At 39.5% G+C, this 16006-nt stretch overlaps 1 protein-coding gene across 3 annotated transcripts in view; it reads right to left on the bottom strand.

Annotated features, from left to right (window-relative positions):
* LOC122657922 (cullin-1) overlaps nucleotides 1-16006 on the bottom strand; it is a 69257-nt gene that overhangs the window by 3865 nt on the left and 49386 nt on the right. Inside the window, exons 1-10 of one of the 3 annotated variants that reach the window (XM_043852719.1) lie at nucleotides 12077-12286; nucleotides 11360-11530; nucleotides 11117-11216; nucleotides 2202-2387; nucleotides 2039-2086; nucleotides 1744-1947; nucleotides 1576-1653; nucleotides 1337-1426; nucleotides 1166-1246; nucleotides 1004-1066 (exon numbers count right to left, since the gene is read on the bottom strand). In XM_043852719.1, coding sequence (XP_043708654.1) covers nucleotides 1004-1066; nucleotides 1166-1246; nucleotides 1337-1426; nucleotides 1576-1653; nucleotides 1744-1947; nucleotides 2039-2086; nucleotides 2202-2387; nucleotides 11117-11216; nucleotides 11360-11499 — 990 coding nt within the window. In that variant the 5' untranslated portion in view covers nucleotides 11500-11530; nucleotides 12077-12286. Of the gene's footprint in view, nucleotides 1-1003; nucleotides 1067-1165; nucleotides 1247-1336; nucleotides 1427-1575; nucleotides 1654-1743; nucleotides 1948-2038; nucleotides 2087-2201; nucleotides 2388-11116; nucleotides 11217-11359; nucleotides 11531-11766; nucleotides 11787-12076; nucleotides 12287-16006 lie in introns of those variants that run through there. The other 2 variants (XM_043852722.1, XM_043852721.1) reach the window with 2 other exon arrangements.

The following is a 16006-nucleotide window of genomic DNA, read 5'->3' as shown; positions in this document are numbered from 1 at the left end:
ACCCTCTGGGTAAAACCCTTTTCTCATTTTATTTTTTTCTCATCTGTCAAAGCCCTTTCTCATTTTCTTTTTATTCTCTCATCTGTCAAACCCTTTCTCATTTTCTTTTTATTCTCATATATCAAAACCGTGCCAGTTGACATCCTGTTAGGATTTGAAGCACTATTGGTTGATATGTTACACCACAACAAAATTCTATCGTCAATCCTTCACAATCAGCAGAAAGAAAACATTCCTCCATGGAAGTTGTAAGAAACACTAGTGGGACTTGTGAATTGTAACAAAGTGAGGAGAAGCAGGCAAAAGGACAAAGCACATGGCAGAGTAATCTGAGTTCAACATACCTGGCAAGGCAATGGCATACAATACCTATCCCAGGACAACAAGAACTTAGAATACATGCCATAACAACCCATAAATAGCAAGAGTAAAAAAATTAATGCAAAGGAGGAATGTGGGGGGGGGGGGGGGGGACTAGAGAGATCCGCACCATCTAAGGCTAATAAAATAAGCCATATGAAAGGAAAACAAATACAATAGCACTTTCCCTATAGAGGTCAAGAAAAGGATAACAGCCAAGATGAGTAATTAGTCAAATAGTATGACTAAAAGTCAGCATGTGAAACATTCTGTAGCTATGATCAGACTAGTGGTTCAGGATAATTCTACAACAAAATGCACCTACAGTACACAAAACCAATGCTCTCAAGTTTCAGTTTAAGTTAATTAATCAAAATAAGATTCTTGAACTCAGCCATCAAATTTAAAAGGGTATAAGAAATTTGGTTGCAAATTATACAAGTGCATTAAAGATGACTTTTCCGTTTAATGCTTCAAAAGCTAATAATTGATGTACAATATATTATTTCCCAACAGTTTTAGTTTAGACACGAGATGAAGCAACTTATGCTTAACGAGGTTCCAACATAGATGACAAGGTAGGAACTACCATAACCAATAATAGATAACCCGAGGGTGGAGAGAGAACCCTAAAATAACTCACCTTCTTGTTACTTGCGGCATCCTCTGCTTGTTTGACCAAAGCCGTACCTTCGGCAGTAACATGCTGCATCACAGAAGAATGAGTGAGCAGGAGAACTGAGATAGAGATGGATGTTCAGAATTCATTTATATCTTTCAAAAGTAATGTGAGCAGAGAACTCACCTGTTTAAATATATTCGAAACGGGATCCAACCCGCGAGTAATTCTACAGAAGAGTCTATACATCCTTGACAAATCCTCCACCTAAAAAAGTGTAACAATATAGAGAATATATCATATGGCTTAATAAAACAGGTACGTTTGAATCATCACACGGCACATTTCAATGTATACCTTGTCATCTCTAAGCAATGCATGGCATCCAGAGTGTTCTTTTTCAAGCAACTGGTTTGTATACACGGACAACAACTCATTTTGCACCCTCTACACCAGTAAGTCAATAATTAAGTCAGACTGAGAAAAGTTTAGACTCCTTCAAAGAACATATTAGCTCATCAATATTTTCTATTGCAGCATCAAAGCCCAGTATTCAGCACTCTTATGCCTAGAAAATAAAAAAATCAGGGACAGACCTCCAATAATTTTGGTTCACTGGTAGAATGCAAGTAATGAGAAACCCGATCCTTCTCCCGTTTTAAGCACTCCTCAGCCTGCACGATACTAGATAAGATGTAAGAAACTTTCGAATATACAAAAATAACAAATCTAGATTCAGCAGACTAAAAGAGGGTAGTAATTACCTTCAGCATATAATCAGGACAAGAATCCTCCAGAATCCAATTTGAAGCCTTACGAGAATAATAAGCACCAGTATCTTTAAGCATGGCTGCTTCAAAGTCATTCTCATAATAATCCATTAGCCCCATTCCAATTTCAACAAAGATATCTAGAACATTCTTCAATAATGCTCGGTCAATCTGTTCTCCTTCACGCTCTTGATCAATCTGACATACAAACAATTGGTAACTAAAATTGCAAGAATTTGGGCACGAAGAAGAAACATATACACATTTAACCATAATAAAATCAGCATACCAAAGATATTACAGCATCTCTGACTTTCCCATTTATCTCCTTGTAAACCTGAAATAACAAGGAAATAGAACAATTAATCACAATACAATTTAAAATACACAAAAGCAAAGAAATCAAACCAAAATTAATATGATGTGCAAATAACATTTTTTTTTTAAAATACCAGATCACGGAAGCAAGTGAGTCCAACTTCATTAAGTGCAGGAAGCGACCTCCTAGCAATAAAGTATCGATCGAGGTAATGGAAGAAACGTGAAAGCCACCTGACCATAACCTTATGATTTGACCATCTTTTCACAAGCTCTCTCAACATAAATTCATCATGCTTCTCCCTTAAAGAAGGCAATACCTGAGAAACGATTGATGAAGTCATAAAAATAGCAAAATTTATTAGAAGACAAATGAAGCACACTGTGGTTACATGATTCACATCACGGCATCTTATTTTGAAAAACTAGAATTGACTATTTATTTATCATGACATTCATTATTGGAATAACTAATTGATGCGATCCCGAGGTTGAAAACCTCTATTTGGGTTCACTATGAGCCCACCCAAAAGTGGTAGCCAAAAGTAGAGAGAAATGGCAGTTCTGGTAAATGTACCAAAGGTTGCAAAGGGGGAGTGACAAACTTGTAATAAGTAAGAAGTTGAATGAATCTATTTGGTAATTCAATAAGAAAAGGATACAATGAGGATTAGTATTTATTAACTAGGGAAAGACTTGGAAGTAAATAAAAAAGGATACCAGGGGATAACAGAGGGGCATTAGGGAAAATTGAAGGACTACAATAAGGGGGGGTCTTCAACCTTGATTTCTCAGCCATATAAGAAATCAGAAACCAGAAAAAAGTGGAGAATGGACTTTCCCTTACTGTTGAGAGAACTCTCAACGTTGATCCAATCGACCCAGGACTTGGGGCTTCAATTGCCACTCTTACCCCTCCCAACAAGATTTAAGTATCAAGTTGAGAAGACAGCTGAATGATAACTGGAAGAACCTGAAATCAGGTTTGGCGGTAGTAGAAAATGTCCAGATCTGAAACTAAGGATATAACCATAGATCGAGAACTCGCGGCGAGATCTCGCCGAGTTTCTCGGTTTTTGGAAAAGCCGAGACGAGACTGCCTGCGAGTCTCAAAAGTGCAATATCTCGGCGAGATCTCGGATCTCGGTTTGGATCTTGGTTTCGACCCTTTTTTTAACCCACCTACCACTTAAATACCTTACCTAACTTGCCAAAACTCGACATATCTCGGCGAGATCTCGGGTTGACCCAAAGTTGAGGCTTCAAGTTGGAAAAAAAAAAATGCACCAACTCGGCGAGATCTCACCACGTCTCGGTTTTTCCAAGAGGCAAGTTGATACCGAGACCCGAGTTTTAGTACCTTGGATATAACTCACAGTAAAGGGGTTGGTTTGAGATAGGGCTCTAGGTTTTAGATCACCCTTTTGTGGTGATTTAGTACCCAAAATCACAGGTTGATTAGATCTCTAACAAAGACAGTTCGAACTGATTATCTGGAACTGCCAGTACCACCCAAAAGCAGGGAACAAGAAGGAGAACGTAAGGAAGTCAAGTGAACGGGAGAAAATAGGAAGAATAAAGGAAGAGATAGAACAAGATGTGAGAAAGGAGTATGAAGAAGAAGAACGGAAGATGATCTTAGAGGTGGAGGGAAAGAGGGTAGGAGTAGGAACACATCTTCACCACTGTGAAGAACCAAACACTCAAAATTTTGTTCCATTCTAAAACTGATTTTGTTGGTTACATTGCCTGCATATATGAAGAAAAAAAATAAGAGACTCCTAATTGGCATCTGAAACTATAATGGAATCAAACTCTTTTAAGACTAAAAATAGAGTCTAATCTCATTTGGACTCTCATTCCTACATAACTAAACATCAATAAAGAAATAAACTTCAAAATTCAGACTACAAAACAACAACTACGACTCAGCCTCATCCCAACTAAACGGGGTCGGCTACATGAATCCTAGCCCTAAAATAGCCCTAAATTTGATTTATATTGAAGGAGTTATGTACCAGTCAAACTTAATTCGGTGTGTGTGAATGCCGTCAAATCGCTCTGAATGAAAAAAAAAATTTGGGCATCAAAACAAATGAATATTATATTGCACTTTAGGTTTTTAGCAATATTTTGCCACATTTAAGATTTATGGAATTTTTAGATTTGAGAAAAACCCCATCATTAGAAAGTTGAAAATTGCACCTACCACCGAAAATCTAGTTTTTGTTCTTGAACTGGGGGATTGACTTTTTATCCTTTTGGAATTTGATTTTTTAACTTTTTTTTTTTTATTGGATTCAAATAGGGGAATCAAGCATGATGCATTCTTCATCAACATCAAGTTCACCAACTACAGTGATAATGGTTCTGTTCATGGGAAACTTGAGACATCAGAGATATAAGGATGCCCCAACCAAGTTGGCATGGATCCAAGGTCGTGCTAGCAACATTTTATATGTTTCGTCTATATCCGCTACATGGAATACAGTTGACCGAACAAGGGGTTCCACTTGGAGATTAAGTCGAACTATACCTTGTGCGTTCGAGTGGTCCCATCATATGCCCAAACAGCTGTAGTGAGGATCCGAAGGAAGGGTCCAAATTCAGCTGCCTAAATAGCTGTATTCAATGTGCAAATATTCAATCCTGCACCAGCTGATCGTAGACCACCCTCTTGATTTGGTAGTGGTCTACAAAGGCCTCTACATACATGGGGTATTTGCTTGTTTATGAATAATATCTTACTTTAATACAAAAACATTTACTTAAATGGTATTAGGCATAATTGCATACATAAGTGTCTGTCCTAGTTTTTGGTATAAGTATCTGTCCCGGTTTCCCACTATTCAAAATCTGACAGTGTCATTGTGTTTAAATGGCCCAAAATGGGTTGTATACCAACTTTCATAACCAAACTAGGTCTAAAACCCACCAAAACCAGTCATCGAGTTCAAAAAAACAAAATTACCCCAACTAGCCGAGATCTTGACCCAACTTGCTTTTTGGCCTGTTTGAAACCTGTACTCGAGACTAGTTCTTGAACCTTAGTTAGAAGTCCTACTTAGTATTCCTAGTTCAGTAATGAGTCCTAGTTAAGCTTTGAGTCATAGTAAGAGTTTGAATCTGTCCAGCCATAAAGCTATATATATGTAAGAGCTCTTGAGAGCCCCCCACGATTTAATGAAAAGAATATTGCTTTGCAAATTGTCACTGTCCTGAGATACGCTGTGAGGGTGAGACAGCCTTCACTACCTCTCTCTCCATCGATCTGCATTCAAGTATTCAGGTTATTTTAGTTCTGCCCTAGCCGATAGCTTGAAGATTCAATTCAACAAGTACAGCACACCAACCCCAAACCCTTCTTCTTTTAGTCCTCCAAACCTAACCCTAACATTCCCCCACACCCGAACTTCATTCCCCTTACCCTAAACCCTGTCCAGGCCAATCCACTAATCAAAATCCCACCTTTCTAGATTCGATCTTTCCCTCTCACTATAAGGGAAACTCAATTCTGGTTCCAGCCCTAGGTGACCACTTAAAACCCTAGATTCTCCTTCATTCCACTTTCCTAAAACCGAGAAACGCAAACCCTAATTCAACATTCACCTTTGTTTACATACTCAACCTCCATAAAACATCTCAGGACCTTCACTGAAGACTCCCCTTCACCAACTTAACCTAACCCTACCATCAAGCCCTAAAACCCATCTAACCCTAACCCTAATTTCAGAATTTCATCTATTTTTAACCTAGCCGATTCCTCCAACCCTTAGCAAATCCTGGTTATTGGTTCTAGTTGGTATCTTAGCCATCTAGAATTACATTACAATTTGAATCAAATCACCCCTCCGTACTAGAGCATCAGAAGGCCTCCGTTGAACATGGCCATGCCACCTCAAATGGCTTTCTCGTAGCTTATCATGTATTAGAGCTACTCCCAAATCAGCTCTAATACGATCATTCCTTACCTTATCCTTCCTAGTTTTGCCACTCATCCATCTCAACATCCTCATCTCCGCAACAGTGAGTTTATCTATATGATGCTTCTTAACTGCCCAACATTCCGCACCATACATTATAGTCGATCATATGACTGACCTATAAAATTTTCCTTCGACTTTTAAAAGAATACGTCGACCACAAAACAATCTGGACACACCTCTCTACTTCATCCATCCTATTTTAGTTCTCTATGAAACATCATCCTCTGCATCACCTTTTCTTTATTTATGATCCAGATACCTAAAATAATCACTTGGCAAAATCTCCCTTGCATCAATTTTCACCACCTCATTATCCGTCCTAGTGTAAAGTTACAGTGGCAGGAAGTGTCTCGCAGTGTCGTCCCGGACGAGTACCAGTCCGCTCGATCATCCGTATCAGTCGTACCCAGTAGCGGACCATGTGAGGACTGTCGTGGACGTCTGTGGAAGACCATCTCACTCAGAAAATGCAGAAAAATACAAAAAAAGGGTAGAGTTTGGGGGTCCAAAAGATAAAAAAAATCAAAAGAGGGGGACCCCCCTATTTATAAGGAGCAGCCGTGATTATAGCGCCGTGGAAACCTCCACAACACCGTGAAAAACCCTCCACGGCGCCATGGAGGATTTCCACAGTGCCGTGACTCCGATGCCGCCCACTCCCCGGTGCCGTAGAGATCTCCACACGGTGCCGTGGACAAAAAAAAAAAAAAAAATTGGCCAGATGCCCACAAATGCAATTTCCCTTTTTAAAATTATCGGGATGATTTTTGTCAAGAATTACCGGAGAATTTCCACTGTGATTAATCGCATGATCTCTTCTTTATGGTTTAACAAAGGGTTTTCGGTTGTCTGGTTAAATCTCTCCGAGGATTATCGGAAGATTTTCTCCATGATTATGCGATTTTTTGCTTTATGGTTTAACAAAGGATTTTAGTCGCTTAACCAATGTCTTCGAGGTTTATCGAGAAATTTTACCGCCTGTTTTCCTTTGCAACACTCTACCACCCTTGAGCAAGGTGTTAGCAGTACATGCTCTTCGTGACAAAATCAGTTAGTCTTTTGTCTTTACCCTTCGGTTACTGGCACAGGCCTCGGCCAAAGAGGGGCAAACTGTAGACACTGAAATTTTGCCACCACCTTTGGCGATGATGACGACGGGGACACGGACAATGGACATCGCACCTTTTTCCCTTTCCAAACCCAAAAAGACCGGGCCCATGGGCCCAGACACACCCTAAACCCAAAAAATAGCCCATTTGGGCTCAAAAGGTGAGAATAGGCATAGTACTATATCTCGCGATATATCGGTATCTCGGGCCTACCGAGATATCCGAAATATCTGAAATTTGGCGAAATTTCGCCGAAATATTGCATTTTTTCTGCAATATTTCGGGAGTCCATCTCGGTGGGTATTTGGCCATATCTAGGCCTGATATGTCATGGACACCCTTATTTAAGCTAAATAAACACATTTAAACCTTCATATTGCAAAAAAAATGAACTCAAAGTAGTGTTTTGGGTTTGCACCCTTGATTGACTGTATACGGTTGGACCCTGTTGTATAAAATAGTTAAATACATATTGTTTAAGTACTAAAAGACATAATAAGAAATTTAAACAAAGTAATGAAACAAAAATAAAGTCAAATGTAGCCTTTAGTTTAAACTTTAAAGTTTAAACTCATAAAGTCATAAGTGCATAAGTCATAACTCATAAACTTCATAATAGTCAATAGTTCAATACTTACACAAAGTATTTCTACGAAATTTACCGAAATATACCGAAATTTACCGAAATATGCCGAAATATACTGCTCAATACACAGTATTTCTACGAAATATACCGAGATATACCGAGATATATATATCGAAATATCGCCGAAATTTGAACTTTTTTCATTTCGGAAGCCCATCTCGTCTCGGTAGTGTCGAAATTAGCGAAATTTACCGAAATTTCGACGATATTTTACAAAATTTTGTACCATGAGAATAGGACCACACTGTCCACGGCGCCGTGGACCCCACGGCCCTGTGGAGGTCCCCCATGGCAATAGTGTACGAAGCCACGCCGCCGCAGAGGATTACGACATCAGCAGGCTGACGTCATCCACGGCGTTGTGGAGGACCTATCCAGGTCAAACGGGTGGGACACCCCCCATAAGTAGGAGTGTCACCCTCCCTCATTTCATGGGTTTTGAAGGTAAGGAGACCCTCCTAGTCCAAGAATAACCCTCTTCGTCCCTAATTCCCCCCATTTCAAGTGTTCGATTCCAAAGTGCGGGTAGATCTGTCGATTACCTGTGCAAGCAAGGAACGATCACACCCCCTCCGAGTTTGTTATCCCGTCTGTGCACGGATAACAAAAATCCCCATTACAGCCGTTATTCTACCCGTTTGCAAATAACAAAAAGCTATCCAAAAGAGCCGTAACCCTATTCGAAGAAGCCGGTATTAGTCCATTCATCCGTCTCCCCTGAGCCAAGGGATGGTCAAGATTTGAGGTATACCCACATATACTCCATTCCGTTCTACTTGTCCTAAAACCTTTTGATTCCAAGGTTTATCTCCATAACTCCTACTTGGCGTTAATCCCTACTTTTGTCTCATCCACCAAAACAATATCATCAGCAAAACACATACACTAAGAAACCTCACCTTGAATATCTCTGATTAAATCATCCATGAAAAGCACAAACAAATAAGGGCGTAAAGCTGATCCTTGATGTAACCCAATTGTAACTGGGAATTCACTACCTTCCCCCCCCCCCCCACAATTCTTACATTTGATACCGCACCATCATACATATCTTTAATTACCCACACTAAATAGAAAATATCACCAAGTTCGGACTTGGTTCGTCTTCCCCTGGTTTCCAGATTGTCAAGATGGTCCAACCATGGATGTGCACCTGCATCACTAATATTGACATTTTTGTTAATTACCATCGTCTTGAATTTGGGTTCTACAAATAAAAAACTGATTTAACCATCTAATGACAGTCGGGTAGAACCTATGAACTTCATTCTCCACCCAACTGAAAGGCGGTGCCTACCAATCGTACACCAGCCAATAAATGTTACGATGTTATAGAAACTAACAAGAACCGAGTTTTCTCATATTTGAAGAACAATCATTGATAATTTTTTATAGGGTCCGTCTGATGATACCTCTGTAGGTGTCATCTGAAGTTGTCACCAAACATTCACCTACCCAAACTTTATTCATTGACCCCTTATGCAGGAATGGACATAAATGGTATTTCATCTGGTCTTCCAAAAATCCACCGAACCGTTTACTTTCCTCAATGGTAAGGACATCAACATAAACTAACTTCTCTCAAACGTGCTAAGTAATAGTTTTCTTCATCATTTGGAACCCCAATCTGTTTGTCAATCTTTTCGAAGCGGAGATTCCTTTGCTGTCGGAGATAAAACCATGCCCTACCGAAGATGAAGACCATTTGGACTATCGGCAAGTGAGTTGAATGGCGTCAAATGATCTTTGTAGACTAGCAAAGAGTAGTGATAATGTGAGATCTCCATATGATAGCGGGATCCCCTTTGCTTTCAGTCATGTGCGGCACCATCGAGTAAAATGCTGGTGCTTAGCAATGGTTGGTCTCTGTCCTAGTGATTAAATGTGAGAAACCACTCATAGTGAATTGGGTTCACATTCATGTTCACCATTTTTCCTCATTTAAGCAAAAAAATTGAGCAAGTAGGAGCGTTATTAAAAAGAATTGAAACCCTAAGGTTAATGCTTGTTACGCCCAATGGCATTCTTCATCTAAAATAAGTATACAAATTGATGTTTCAGACCAAATGTCATGTAATGGATTCAATCTTTTTAAATTGAGACACACTTCTCAGCACTGATGTTAATACAACATTATACCCTTCAATGGGTTCCATCTCATCACAGTGAACAACTTGAGCGAGGTAAATAACAGTATGTTAGTCAGTGAAACTCAAGATGCAACACCAAAATCCTAACTGGAAATGACAACAAACCCTCCAGCAGAAACATTCTTCAGTTCAAAACACCAAAATATGGTCCTCAGAGGGGGTGGTGGAGGTCCCTTACTAGAATACCTCTCAATCCTAGGAGAAATAGGAGTATCACTCACCAAAACTGAGAAAAGTAAGAATGATATCATGGTAACACAAACTTCCATCAAATTCCTCAACTTGATTACAAAACCCAATAGGGGCTACTTTAGTTGCAGACAAACAGGCCCACCAACTGCTTCCTTACTCCCTTGCACTCAACCCATTACACAACTACCACAGTTGCAGAGTAAAAGATCAACCACAAAATGATGGGTTCAATCTGCTAGGCCATAAGTGGTGGATCAAATGAGAACCATGCCATAATATGAAAAATCGATGCCTAACTTTTATGTCTCTTCCTTATCTAATAAAAGGGAGCAAGGATTCTACCTTGGCCAATTCCAATGCTTTTCAAATCTCAATCCAGTCTCAAGTGCAGACAAAGGTTGCATCAAGTCACAAATATTGTCCAAATTCTTTTTATAAATCTAAACCTATCTTATACAAGCAATACTAAGTAAAAACAATGCACCCCATTTTCACCAGAATGTGGTGGGAAATGGACAAGGCCAGGCCTGGCCTGGACAGCCTTAAAGTAAACACTATCAAGTAACATAATCACCTTGTTGTGGAGAAAAGCAAGCAAGTGATTGGAATTTTGGAAAACTGTATATAATTTGAACAACAGCAGCTACAGAATCCATACAAACAGTTTAGAAGGAAAAAACTTTAACCGATAAGAGAACAAGGTTGATGCAAACAATTAAGTGAGAGTTGACACGAGATGAGAAAATAATCAAACAGTGTAAAAGCCCCGGAAGCAAATAGGTACAAACTTATCTCTGAGCATATTATTCCACTATCCCCATATGCTACAAAATAGAGTACCAACAAGGGCTCCACAGAAAGATACGACAAAATTTATCATGTAGAAAAATCCATCCCATAGTGGATCATTGCTAATTTTAATTAGAGAAAACATAAGCATATATAGGATATGGACAACTTCCTCACCGTTGAAGTAATGTACTCTTCGAAAGACTCTCTGTACTTGTCATAAAGCTGTTGGGAATAATCATGAGGGGGCTTCTGAGTGCACATGTTGTAGATGGTTCTGTTTTCAGTCAAGTGACAAGACCATCAAACAGCAGCACCACTTGCCGGATAAAAGAGAAGAATAAAACTAATACCTTACAGAAGCGGTAAAAGAAGTACGAAACAGAAAAAAAAGAAAAAACAAGGGAGTTGAATATATACGTGTAGAGCATCATGTAATCCTCAGAGCTGAACTGTGTCTCAGGAAGTCCTTCTAGAATGTTCTTGAGCTTCGTGATACCCTTCTGCATGAACTCCCATCCTTGCTCTAAGTCAATGGTTTTGCGCTCAGGCATCGTCATGTTTCCAGGGCTTTAGACCTGTGATAATATTCTGCCACACATGGAATTCATACATTCGATCCTTAGAGAATTGCAAGTATATGACCGTTATATCAGAAAACCAACCAGTAATCAAACTACAAAAAGCAAGACAAACGGTAAAAGCCCTAAATTCAATATCAGGTAAAAACTCCCTATCTAGTTCCGCCGCAAATATCTTCAGCATACAAACCCTAGATTCTAAATTTCCAGAATCGAAGTCGGAACGAAAAAGCCAACAACACAACAATGTGGAGATTAAGCTTTTAGGAAGGTATAATCCAGCTTATAAGTCGAAGAGAGCATAAGTAATCACTTTTTTTCTTTCGCCACAATATAATGAGCATAAATCACCAACGAAGTGAGAAGCGATCCAAGTTTCAAAAGACAAAATCGATAAATACATACGAGCAGATTAACAAACGGTTGGAATCGAACAGGTAATATATACAAAACACAGCAAAAACACAAAATTCTGGCACTTGTGAAAGGAATTAAGAGAAACAAAAAATAAAAAAAGGAGATTAGATACAGAGAAAGGGAGGGCTGGGTATTATACCTAGTTTCCGTAACAGCACGAATCCAAACCCTAACCCTAGAAAAGCAAACAAAAACTACAATCGTGGGGGAAGAAGGCCGTGGAGAAGCATTAGATAGAAATAATGGAGACGCCGGTTTGAAACCGATGATATGGCGGCGATAGACTTCCGACAAAGCGCTTTGATAGGAAGGCGAATACGTCTTGTGAGAGGGGGGGTTTAGAATTCAGTCTCTCTCTCTCTCTCTCTCTCTCTCACACAATTTAGATTTCTCTTTCTTATATCATATGAGACTCATGAGTCACGACTTCAGTTTAAAGAGAAGAAGGGTAAGATTAGTAGATTTTTTTTTTTGATGAGACGGGTTAGATTAGTAGATTACTGGTTATATTTGTTGATTAAAAGTCTAAGCTAAATATTATTATCACAAGGGTTTATTACTTTTCTACATATAACAGTCAGGGATTGAGATACCGGTATTCGAATTCGTATCGGTTTGTCAATATCGATTCGATACCTATCCAGATCAGTTGGTATCGGTTTGGATCGGTCAATTTTACCATTACTTTTCATTAAAATTGTGTTTATTAACAATTTTACCCTTGATCCGATGTCGATACCCAATCCAAGATCGGCTAGGTATCAGTCTTGATCGATACTAGGGTTGCAACAGGGTCGGGTTGGGCCGGGCCTTTTAAAACCCCAGCTCAACCTTGAGTCTCCTTAGTTGGGCGCAAGGTCGGCCGGGCCTGGCCCTGACTCACGATCAAAAACATCCATTCGTATAGATTTGTCAGTATCGATTCGATGCCTATCCAGATTAGTTGATATCGGTTTGGATCGGTCAATGTTACCATTACTTTTCATTAAAATTGTGTTTATTGACAATTTTACCCTTAATCCGATATCGATACCCAATCCAAGATCAGCTAGTATCGGTCTCGATCGATACTAGGGCTGCAACTGGATCGGGTTGGTTCAGGCCTTTTAAAACCCCAGCTCAACCTTGAATCTCATTAGTTGGGCACAGGGTCGGTTGGGCCCGACCCTGACTCACGATCAGAAGTATCCAACCTTGACCCGCTCTTAGGGTTGGGTCGAGTTGACCTTGATTGGCCCTAACCATGGGGGGGAAGGGAGATACATGGGCTGGCTAGGCTAGGAAGAAGAAGAAGTATAAGAAGAAGAGGAAGAAGAGGAAGAAGAGGAAGGAAGAAAGAAGAAAGAACACGAAGAAGAAGACAGGGTCGGGTTGGGCTAGGCCGAGCTCAGCTCAAGGCCTCAACCCTAGCCCGGCCCGGCCCGGCCCTGACTCAGGGCTAGAAATTTTCAACCCTGACCTGTCCTCAGGGCCAAGATATCTCAACCCAAGCCATGTTCGGGCTCAGGGCAGGCCAGGGCAGGCTCGGGTCGTCAGGGCCAAACTTGCACCCCTAATCGATAAGGATTCGATCTGATCGATCCAACCAATCCAATACCGATACCTCAATCCATGATAACAAATTCATTAGAACTATTGGATGGACAAACATAATTTTAATTTACCACGCTGCAGAGTTTAAAATTTAGTTTAATCAAATACACACCCATTTATAAAATCATACATTATATCATTGTACTTTTAAGTATAATTGTGCACTCTCCCAACTTTGAACAAGAACGAATATGATTTAAATGGAAAAAAGGAAAATGGATAGTGTTACATACTTACATGTAACTTCAATTAAAGGAGCTAATTTGTAAGTTGTCGGTAGTAAATGTCAAAACAAACCTTTACGTAGGGGTGTCAATGAATAGTCGAAATCCATTTCCGTATCCGTGTCCATATTCGTTTAGCACTATCCGAATCCGTCCGAAAACTAAACGGATGCGGATATAGATAGGCTATAGCTATCCGAAAAGCTATATTTACATGTAAACGGATAAAATATCCGATCTGTATCCGTTTAACACTATCTGAATCCGTCCGAAAGCTAATCGGATGCGGATATAGCACTATCCGAGCTAAATCCGATCCGGTCACATCCCTACCTTTACGAGGTTTTTTCATGAACGGAATATTTATGGGTAATTTACACATACCATCCCTGAAGTTTAACGAAAGTATGAATTTACCCCCTAGTTTTTGAAAATTCTGCGTACCCGCTTGAGGTTTACAAACATTAACAAATAAATCCATTATGTCAGTTTATGACTGATAATGTTAAAAATTAAAGGATAAAATTACAAAAATACCCCTTCAAGAAAATTTTAAAAACTAAAAATAAAAAAATTTGCAACTCATCTTCCCCAAACGATTTGGGGAAGATGAGTTGCAGGTATCCTTGAGTCTTGAATGTGTTAGGGTTTTGGTTCCAGAAATGGCGCTTTTGAATAAACTATCATGGCAGAGAACGAGAATCGATCACAGAAGCAAAAACGAATTGATTTTGGTGTTGATTCTTCCTCTTTAGCTTCTGATCATCGCAAGAAAAACTCGACGGAGTTGTGGTCGGATATGGATGAGATTCCTCAGGATTCTGTTGGGGAAAGCTTTGGTTTCGGTTGGAAAATCTATCGAATCATTCCCAGAGACTTGGTCAGATGTCTCTTGCTTGATGTATTCCGACGAGAAAGCCAAAACAGAGCTCTCTGTTTCCTCTCGTTTTGCTGCCAGAACATTTTTCCTTTATAATTCTCCAATTTCATAATAATTTTTTTTAAGTCTCTGATTCTATGCTATTCGATTGCTCCATCCATGGCTTCTAATGGAACATCTCTGGTGAGCTTCCGGTGTTAAATTATGACTGATATGGATTTCTTAGGTGTGGCTGAAGATTTAAGTTTCAGTTGCAAATTGGGTTTCTTCTATTTCTTAGAGATTAGATCTTTCTTCGGGTTGATTCCCTTCATGCCCCCCCCCCCCTCTCCCCCTTTTCTGATGTTGCAGAGAGCGGAAACTGAGACCAGCTTGAAGAAAATCAAGACGATTTCCTCAGTCCTTGTGCAGGATGATAAGCAGGCAGTCTTAAAGTCTATTGAGCGCAAGATGGATGGTAAGTGGGTGACGGTGAAGCCATTTCCTGATTCTTATATCATCAACGTTGGTGAAATTATTCAGGTGGTGTACATGACAAATTGTTTCTCTCCTTCTTGACCTTTCTCTTGGGTGTGCATGTATGACCAACTGTAACTACAGATTGTAGCTAAATGGAAGTAGATTTCAACCTTCAGCAGGTTTGGAGCAATGACAGTTACGACTTACGAGAGCGTGGAGCACAGGGTTCTAGTAAACTCAGAGAGGGAGATAGAGGTTGTCCATTCCATTCTTAATTAATCAACCCTTTACATTACGTGATGAGAAACCCTTTGCAGCAGCTGGTAGATAAGGAGAAGCAACCTGCCAAGTATAAGGAATATAACTGGGGAAAGTTCTTCGGTATGAGGAAGCTTAGCAATTCCAAGAATCAACACCGAAATCATTTCGTTTTTGTTTCTGCGATCGATTCTCGTTCTCTGCCATGGTAGTTTATTCAAAAGTGCCATTTTAGAAACCAAAACCCTAACACATTTAAGACTCAAGGATACCTGCAACTCATCTTCCCCAATCGATTTGGGGAAGATGAGTTGCAGGTTTTTTTTTCTTTCTTGAAGGGGTATTTTTGTAACTTTATCCCTTGATTTTAACACTGTTAGTCATAAACTGACGGAATGGATTTATTTGTTAACGTTCGTAAACCTCAAAGGGGTACGTAAAATTTTCCTAAACTGGGAGGTAAAATCATACTTCCGTTAAACGTCATGGGTGGTATATGTAAATTACCCAATATTTATTAGAAAATATAATTATGTCATATGAAAACTTGGCTAGACGATACTTCACTTCTTGGCTTTGAGAGTTAGTGAACACCAACTACATCATTCTTAACAAATTTGAGTGAGATCAAGGTATTACAATAAGATTCAATATC

This window comes from Telopea speciosissima, chromosome 4 (genome assembly GCF_018873765.1).
Source record: "Telopea speciosissima isolate NSW1024214 ecotype Mountain lineage chromosome 4, Tspe_v1, whole genome shotgun sequence".
Classification (NCBI taxonomy): Eukaryota; Viridiplantae; Streptophyta; class Magnoliopsida; order Proteales; family Proteaceae; genus Telopea; species Telopea speciosissima.
Note: the sequence above shows the minus strand (reverse complement) of the source record. Positions and strands in the feature narration are given on the sequence as shown.